This window comes from Pezoporus flaviventris, unplaced genomic scaffold (genome assembly GCF_033815535.1).
Source record: "Pezoporus flaviventris isolate CSIRO_AGI_PZ_B2104156 unplaced genomic scaffold, CSIRO_AGI_Pfla_v1 ptg000002l, whole genome shotgun sequence".
Lineage (NCBI taxonomy): Eukaryota > Metazoa > Chordata > Aves > Psittaciformes > Psittacidae > Pezoporus > Pezoporus flaviventris.
The window spans coordinates 58,213,259-58,222,821 of record NW_026892550.1 but is presented as its reverse complement, the minus strand read 5'-3'; the positions used below and the strand labels follow the sequence as shown (position 1 = coordinate 58,222,821).

At 47.4% G+C, this 9,563-nt stretch overlaps 1 protein-coding gene across 1 annotated transcript in view; it reads right to left on the bottom strand.

Moving 5' to 3' along the window:
* Positions 1-5,094: 5,094 nt before the first annotated feature.
* The window catches only part of LOC133274632 (AF4/FMR2 family member 1-like), a 28,887-nt gene continuing 24,418 nt past the window's right edge, over positions 5,095-9,563 (bottom strand). Inside the window, exons 15-20 of the mRNA XM_061464131.1 lie at positions 9,141-9,271; positions 7,917-7,988; positions 7,204-7,306; positions 7,076-7,113; positions 6,273-6,487; positions 5,095-5,207 (exon numbers count right to left, since the gene is read on the bottom strand). Of these exons, the coding sequence (XP_061320115.1) occupies positions 5,095-5,207; positions 6,273-6,487; positions 7,076-7,113; positions 7,204-7,306; positions 7,917-7,988; positions 9,141-9,271 (672 nt within the window). The remainder of the gene's footprint in view (positions 5,208-6,272; positions 6,488-7,075; positions 7,114-7,203; positions 7,307-7,916; positions 7,989-9,140; positions 9,272-9,563) is intronic.

Here is a 9,563-nt window from a genome sequence, read left to right as displayed (position 1 = left end):
GAAAACCACATCCATGCTTAGCAGACGCCTTTGGCGTAGTGTCTGATGCAGAAAGGACCTGAATAATGCACGAACTGTATCACAATAGTGCATAGAGACATGCAGAAATCATTCTTCCAAGGCACAGTCACACTGCCCAACATAAAACCAAATAATGGGAAAAGCCCCAAACAAGAACTGTTAAGGCCGTTGCAAAGAGCTCACCTCACACAACCCACGAGAAGCAGAGCTACCACGGGGCATGGAACCCTGTGGGATTCCCTGAGGCAACGGGATTTCCCTGTCAGCGAGTGCTCAGAGCCAGGCTCTGGTGGCTGCCGGCGGCGGACTCTGGCACAGTCTTCTCTGAATCCATTTCAGGAGGAGAAGAGGCTGATGCCTTGAATCATGACCCTCCTGCCACTCTGAGCACCTAGATTTGCACACATTCTTGTTCCCAAAGGAAAGGGCAAGGGGTGACAAACAGGGGAGCAATTGAAACGGAGACTTCTTGTACATAAATTCATACTTAAACCTCATTCAGAAGGGAAACGCTAAGACCAGTCAGAGAGAAAAGGCAACCCGCAACTTCTCTACAAGAAGCACGAAGACGCTTGCAACAACTCATAACAAATGGGCTATTTCATTTATTGTTTATTTCCCCACATAAATGAATCGGCCATCTCAGAAACTCCATCACACACAGGGCACAAAACATCATTTACAAGACGAACCTGTGTCCCCAAAATAAGTTTCAGGCGTATAGATTTAGAATGGGAACCAAGAGGGAAGGGAGAGGAGAAAACAAAACCAAGGACATCGCAGTCAGACTTTGACCTTAATTTACAGAAGAGATCTCTGGGGGGTTTCAACTATTGAATAAATGGCATCTTAAAAATAGATCATTTGACAGTTTCAACACGTGCATTATTTCTCCTAAATAAATAGGGCATGGAAATGGTTTCGCTTTGCTACCACAGCTGCCTCCTTTCCTTACAGGACTTCACCATCACCCGTTTCCCTTGGATTCATGATTTTGTTCCTCAATGGCAAATGTTATTTCCTCCACTATTACGTGTTTTGGTTTTAGTCATTCCTTCATTCCTTCATTCGCACTTGTTAAGACCTGATACAGGCCCAAGTGCAAATGATGAGCATCTTGCCTAACCCTTCACAGGCCTCTGAGCTGGCTCGAGGTGGAAACATGATGGCTTTTAAAAAATTAACTATTATTGAAACAGTCTCCTCCATGACCTGCAACAAAGCACAACTTCCTATGTAGCTTGGTACCAATGCTTCCTCAGATTGCTTTTGAAACAAAAGCCCCCAAATACCGCCTTGCACACCTGTGACATGAACTGCCCAGGATCCCATTTCCTCCAGTTCCAGGGGAGTTTGCTTTGGGAGTGGGAGCAGTCCTTGCATGACCACTGCCACACAGTAGCAGAGCACATGTGCCCTTTCCCAGCTGTAATGAGGCAAATGCCAGTACATCTGCCTTGCCCAGGCGTCTTCTTACCAACTCTGCTCACATAATGCACTTGCATGAGCTTTCCAGGGCAGCAGATGATTGCCATCTGGGCAGCAAAGTGCCTAAAGGGCCGGCAAGGACAGGACCTGGTGCACCCACAGCTTACAGCAGGGGTGGGCAAGTGGCTCTCCAATGGGAACACGGTCTGGCAGCAGGGAGTGAGAGGGGTGTATGCAAAATTAGAGTCCCGAGGGGACCTGCGTCCCTGCTTCACCTTATGCTTACCCATAACTAACACTCTGCCAAGGCTCTTGCAGACTCCCACAGTGGTTTTCAGATTCAATAAAGCTTCCTTCCTCTTCCTCAGCCGGTGAGCCTAAAAATTGCTAAATTGCTTTGAAGACAGTCGCAAGGCGGCATCAACCCACTAGTATGGAATCGAGCTCCAAAGTGCATGTCAAGCCTTCAGGCTGGCTGGCCATCCCCATGCTTCCCGAGAACAAAACACTTAAAGCTGAGCCCCTCTCTGTCCCTGGCTCACCCAGAGCAGCCCAGGGAGAAGGAGCGCAAGTGAAGTTTGATAGGTAAAAGAGCGAGGGGGACACATGGACCTTCCTTCCACTGGTTAGGACAGCTTATCCCTGAAAGGCACTAAGGCACGCACACCTTTTGCTCTCCACTTTCGTGACCATCCAGACTACTAGCAGGTAATTTACACAATACTGCTGCACACACGCAGACCTGTTCCTCCATCCTGAAATCATGGGGAAAACGGAGCTCATCCTTTCCTGTAAGTACAGCTATTTTAGGACACCATTCTCTTCACCACTCCCACAGGTCTGTCCGAGACAGGGCAAGGGGTGCCAGAGGGGACCAGAGGGCTAAGGCACACTGTGAGATATGAGGAGGGCAGGATGCTGCTGCCACACAACAGGAAATCTTTGGGTAGAGAACGGTGTCCCCCTACTGAACACACAAGTGCCGCAGATGCTGCCCTCACAGTTACTGTCACCTGCAAAATCACATTTTCAAAACGCAGCCCCCAACAAGGAAAAAATTGCTTGCAAACAGCTCATTATTCCCTCGGGTGTCCCCTTGACAAATTCCTAAGTTGCTGGGCCCATCCTATAGTTTGGTTCAGAGAGAGCACATGAGTTACCTCCCACACGAAGGAGGTCCTACTTTGCTACCAAACCCTGCTTTTACATAGTCATTGACACCAACAACGGTTACAGGCAAATACCCAAACACAAAATTTGTCTTGTGTTCCACATTCAACCACTCAGCCCCTCCTTAGAGAGAAGCGATTCCTCCCCGTGTAAGCTCTCAGACCCAGAACAGCGTCCAAACAACCACAGTGACCCAGTACAAGCCGAGTACCCCCACTAGTCAAAATGGCAAAAAGCAACAGGACAAGGAGTCCTCAGTGTCAGTGATGTCCCTTCACCACAGCAGAGGCAGAGCTCTTTCCAACCACACTTCGTCATTTTGCCACCCCAACTGTGTTTGGCTTACAAGGTTTAAGCCAAACAAGACCCTAAGTAACACAGTTCAAGTGCTAAGAGCATGTGTGCGTGGCCAGAAGGACCAAAGCAGCGATGACTGGAGTGAACTTGCAGCACTGAAGGCGGTGGCTTTCCCCCAGTTCTCAGGACAGCGGGTGGCTGACAAATGCCAAAGGGTGAGGTCGGACACAGGCAAGGCAGTAATTTTTGTGGCTTTTATTAGAACGTAACGCTGCCCGGCGCTGGTGAGGGTGTTACTTGCCAATGCAGAGGTAAAGACAACAAAGACTGCACCTGTGCTTGCAATAACACTTCTCTCAGATGTCTTCTGTTCAAACAGCTGTTGCAAATACTGGGATGTTGCATAATAACCTCAGGAGGAAGATGTCCTTCTTGACGGCACTTCTTAATGTATAATTATTGTTCCACTGGTTATTTATAGAAATGTTTGTAGACCATCAATACATTGAGCCATTCAGACACTTCATTGCGCTTCGTTGTTTTAAAGGAAGGTGCCATCAACGCTGTGGCTTTCCTCCCCAAAACAGTTCAATGTTTTTCCAGTATACCCAGATCTATCCCACGATGATTCCTCTTCCTCTGCAGGCGCTTTGTAGCTGACAGTTCCACAGTTCAACACCTGAACAATCTAAGAATTCAATAAAGAGAGGCTGAGACTTTGAAAGTGCAAAGAACAAACAAAACCCCAAGGGCAGAAAACAAAAATAAAGAAATAATAATAATAGAAATAAGAATGATAGTAAGAAAAAGAAGTTCCAGGTACTTCAGAAGAAAAAGTTGTTCCACGTACCTACGACGTTCTTCCAGGTACCTACGACGCTGTTCCAGGTACCTAAAAAGTTCTTCCAGGTACCTAAGAAGTTCTTCCAGGTACCTAAGATGTTCTCCAAGGTACCTAAGAAGTTGTTGGAGGTACCTAAGAAGTTGTTCCTGGTACCTAAGAAGTTCTTTGAGGTACCTAAGAAGTTGTTCCACGTGCCTAAGAAGTTGTTCCTGGCAGTTAAGAAGTTGTTGGAGGTACCTAAGAAGTTGTTGGAGGTACCTAAGAAGTGGTTTCAGGCACCTAAGAAGAGGTTTCAGGTACCTAAGAAGAGGTTGCAGGCACCTAAGAAGTGGTTGCAGGCACCTAAGAAGTCGTTTCAGGCACCTAAGAAGTGGTTGCAGGCACCTAAGAAGTGGTTGCAGGCACCTAAGAAGTGGTTGCAGGCACCTAAGAAGAGGTTTCAGGTACCTAAGAAGTTGTTGCAGGTACCAAAGAAGTTGTTGCAGGTACCAAAGAAGTTGTTGCATGCACCTAAGAAGTGGTTGCAGGTACCTAAGAAATTGTTGCAGGTACCTAGGTACCTAAGAAGTTGGTCGAGGTACCCAAGAAGTTGGTCGAGGTACCTAAGAAGAAGAAGTTGTTCCATCTACTTAAGAAGAAGAAGAACAACCAACTTAAGTAACTTGAGCACCAGTTAAGGCATGTTGTTTTCCAGTCTCAGCCAGTGTAAACCCTGTCTAACATAGCGGACTAGTCTGATCAAGCTGCTGGTCAGTGACAGCTCCTCCGATGCTGCGCCGAGTTCCCCAAAAAACTCTGGAAAAAAAAAGAGAGAAAACATTTGGTTGGTTTCACACAAGAGGCACGGAGGAACAACAGCAGCACACTGTCACTTGGGAAGTCCCGTTAAACACGTGGTTAATACAGACAGCTCAGCGGTATTAGAAGGCTGGGAAGTGTTAACAAGCACGCACGGCAGGGCATACGAGAGGAAAAGGCACTCGCGTGTGCATACACACTGAACCACCTCCCCCAGTGCCTGTAAAAGGACATTGAGACTCCACGGCAGGGGGCAGAAGTCTGGGTGTTCACACCCCAGTCCCTGCCACATGCTCCTCCAGATGTTGAACCGGCCAGATTTGACCGTCTTTCTGAAGGATGCCCAGAAGCACACACAGCTGTCAGAACAGCCCTTTCCTTTCATCCATCCTCAAACCCTGGAGCCATCACGATTTCTCAACTGAACAGGTTTAAACATTTCTAAGGCTTGACAGGCTATACAGCTCTAATTTGAGTTGCTTTTAGCTGGGCACTTGAGGCAGGGTTAAGGTAGTGCTCCTATCCTCCCACCAACTTCAGGCACCATGCTCCTTCTCCTGCACAGGTAGGAGACGGCTCTTGTAGCCTATCTGAGGCTGCTGGGAGGTGCCGTCAGGCCGCACACCCTGCTCTGTACTGGCAATCTTCTCTGCAGGTGACAGCAAGTTATGGGAAATCAGCCCACCTGTTCCTTTCCGGTCACCTTTCTGAGACGTTCCTGTAGGACCTGCCTTCCAGTGACATGGGCTTTTCCCAGTCCCTTAGTCCCTCCAGTCTCAATCATGTTGCAGAGTACCTTTCGGCTCTCGTTTTTTACACACAAAGATTGGAGGCTGAAAATTTCTGCTCAGCTGTGTAAGGAACATTTCGGGAGTATTCTCTGAATTCCAGCCACTGCCTCGTTAGCGAATTTTTACAACCTTCCAGCAACTGAGCCAGGCACATTGGTCTTTTTGGGTTTTTCTGAGTTTGCCAACAGATTGTGACACTACACCCCTTCACCCACAGCAGCTCAGAAAGCTGTGGTTTATGGAAAATGACTGCAATGGCTGCAAATGCCACGTGGAATAGCAGGTTACACACTGAAGGCACCCAATCTAGGGCTTTTGAGCATTCACCGCTGCTTGTACCTGTCGCGGCACCACAGGACAGTACAATCTTTTTAACAACAAAACTGTAAAACACAAAAAGTAGCAGCAATGTCAGGAGATGCTACCGGCAAATACTGATCATGTGCCCCAGAAGAACTCCAGTTCAAGGGCAGCTCAGCCTCTCTGTTACAGGGTGATGCCAGCCCCACTGCTCTCAAGACAAAACTACCTGGAAGATTGACCAACAAAAGCACAGGGCTGCAGGCCAAAATGTTTCTAGTAAAAGTGAACCCACTCAGCAAACCTAAGCATCCCAAAGGGAAAAGTAAAGAGCAAAAAACTCCTTATGCCTCTTGTGTTACCAGGAAATGCGAGTTGGCTGGTTCCCTGCACTTGATACGCTCACCCCTTAGCTCTTAGACATTTGAGGATGCCGAGCCAACCTTTAAATGGCAACACTCATCAATATATCATCATCTGGCATCTCTGCCAACATGCCATAGCTGTCTGTATGTAATGCTTTGATCTTTAGGTATGGTGCTTGCTACACTGTTAGAATTTAGGCATGCACATACGTACAAACACAACACAAAAGACAGAAAAGCCAGAGGGCAAAAGCTTACCCTGATTCTTCAGGATCAGTGCATCAGCTCGCTCCCAATTATTAAGCGCAGAGAGAACATAGGAAGTGATGTTGACGTAGGAATAGGTGATGTCTGGGATATCGGAGGAGACGGCGGTTGAAGAGCACATACTGTTGCCACTGCAGTTGCCAGCTCCCCGCTGAGAAGTGGTAGGAGACGGCATTGGAAACGATGGAGAAGGCATGCCTGTGCTCCTGCAGGAGAAAGAAACACCATCATGAACATTTAACTTTCGCTGCCACATACACAGCAACACTGCTGCAGATACCTAGAAAGGACAACATGCTCTAGAACTCACAAATTAGAAAATGAGTTTCTTAATTGGTGACTGAGCTAAAGAGACAAATATTCAGGTATCACCTCAAAGTTATGCTGCCACAGGGTGAAGGCACGACCCTACCGGACAGTGGCCAGGAAGACAGGAAGGGTATCTCACTAAGTATCAAAGGATCTCTAACAGAACAAAGATGACAACAAGGGCTTTGAAACAGCCTAGTGATGATACCTTCTTTGCTCCTCTGACCACTTCTTTGGTAAAGACCTGCTCCGCCTGATACACGGTAACTCTGGACCTCGTAACAAAGAAAACCCCTTCCCAACAAGAAGAGGTGGGAAAGAGAGAGCAGAAACATACTCATGGCCCCTAACAATAGATTTCAGGTGGCAAGAAAGAGCCAATGGAAAGGCACTCTCACATGCAGCTTGCAACTCAAATACTCCAGCTGCTGTTTTCACTCACACCCTTATGGGCACATTACAACCCATGTATTTTCAAATCTTACCTTGCAACAGACGGAGAAGGTGCTTTTGTGGGAAATCTCTGCAGCAAGAAAAGAACTCTTGTTAGATTTGGGCTGCTCAGCTGCCATCAGTAACTAGCGCAGCCATGCATCTGGCAGCTCAGTTACGCGTGCCCTACCTTGAAGTGGTCGTTCAGAATGCTGGAATACTTTGCTGCAGTCTCTTTTTTGCCACGGAACAGGGCCATGTTCAGAAGGGACAGGCAGCGCATGCTGTCAACAGAAACACACCCAAGCTTGGTCAATATTCACGCTTGCTGCTGCCTGCTCAGCAGTCACCAGCCTTGCGGGACGCAGGCAGGCATGCCTCAGCTCTGCTGCAAAGTCCAGAAAGCTCGGGATTTCTCCTCCTTCTGCCTATCTTTAAAAAAGTCACTGTGAAATAATCACAAGGGGAAAGAAACCAAACGAGGGCGGGGTCTGGTCTTTCATATAAACAGGTGCCCAGCCTCTTACAGGTGCCACAGGCTGAGTAAGCCCCCCTGCAGCCACGTGCCTCAGCTACGTTCAAGCTACAGCTTCAGTGAGGTGGCTCCAACATGAGCAGCCAAATTGCATTCTTTCACCTTAGGTGAAAGCCCTTAGGTGCTCTCGAGTTACCAGAATATCAGATTTTAGAGCCTGTGCCTTCCACGTGTGGTCCCTTGTGATATGTTGGCTCACACTAGAGGTGTTCCAGTTCAGTCTGGATTTTCAAGTGTGAGGATTTCTTCCTTGCAGAACCCTGATTCCCATTTCACTCATTCCTTTTCCCCTGAAAGTAATGAGTCGTTCACTCGATCAAGTCTAAAAAGTACGAAGGCACAGAAAAAGAGTTACGCACCATAACACGGTAAAGATTTCTTCATGTGAAGGTGCTGAGGGGCTCATACAGTATTTTAGCGTCATGATGAATCTAAGGAAACAAAAGAAGGAGAACCTTGTCAGCCGTCAGTGATCTGATGGCCCGCTCTTTATAGGAGAAAACAGTGCATGCCATTATCTCAAAGGCTGGTCCAAAAGTCAGGGAACATGCCCTGAGGTCTTAGTCCTGGCACCAAGTGCTTTTATGACCTTGTGCAGAGGACTGTCTCAAAACGCCTTGTTTTCCATGCCACAGGAACAGATAACGGCCTCTTATGTGACTCACTCTCCTCTTACACGATTAACAGGCAGCACCCCTTCAAGTAGATGTTCCCCATGGGCCACCTAATGGCCTGGGGCAGACATCTTAGAGGAAATGCGTCGCTTGGTAAAACACAGCCAAGCAACTCTGCTTTCTGAAAGCAAAGCAAAGCAACAGCAGCAGCTGGGAAATACAGTCCTTCAAGAGCAGAAAGCAAACAATTCCTTTTAAAAGTTTGCAGGCTATGACAGAAAAACCTGACAGCTGTTTCAGCTGTGAGGCAAGGCATCAAATCAACTCTCAAACACACTCATACATCCCCTCATTTCAATAGGAATAAACTGATACCTGTCTCCCTCCTATCCAATACATGGTTCCTCAGGTTGTGCTGCCTGTACATGTCACACGGCCCGTGTATGTCATACTACCTGCATATATCTACTATGGCTCTGAAACTAAATGGGGAAGGTTGCTAAAAGAAGCCCCAATAAAGCGTACTGGTAGAAAAACACATGGCAGAAACCAGTAAAGTCTGCCCTCAATCAAGTTGCAAGACCTCTGGGGCACTGACTGCTCTTTCACATGCTGTATTGCTGCTTTGCTTTTTAAAACTGAAATGCTACTGAGCTCGCATGCAAAAGCAACTTCAGGTCTGGATAAAGGAAAAATCCCTTCATGCCCTTTCTTGTCAGAACCGGTGTTCTCTGGTGTACCTCAGCTGCAAGGCTCAAATGCTCAAGAGGACATGGCGCCTACTTCTTCCGATAAGCAATGCTGAACCATTTCAAAGGATTTGTCTCTGGTGCCTTTGCATGGCCTGTCCTGTGCTTGTACAGCAACCTGAACTCTGCTCCATGGTGGGAACCCACAGCTGCCACAGGTGCAAACAAGCAATGCAACTAACCCTTCCCCTCCAAACATGCTGCTTTGAAAACTGCTTACTTGATGAAATCTGTGGTGTCCTGGAATATTTTGTAGGCGAAATTCTGTGCATTCGCTTCCAAGGCAATTCCGTACTCGATGAAGAAAAGGGCAGATTCTAGGTACTGAAAGGCCTTCGCAATCTTGTCAGTCTATTGGGAAGAATATTCTCCTTTTTAGACTACGACAAAAATGGCTTAGTGTACCCAAATGTCTCAAGTGTACCCACATTCCCTTTTTCTCCCTAGTAAGTCAGGAGTTGAAGGAAGAAAAAGATGCGGGCCAGGCCTCCAGGTGACAGTTAATGTGGTCTGGGTGTGCTCTGGCTGTTTGTAGCTCTTCCTCTTGACCAATGGTTTCCCCAAGTATTTATTATCTGTACAGTTTTTGGATATTACTGTCTGGTCTTGGAGGCCTGCCTCGTGAAAGGCAGGTTCCCTCACT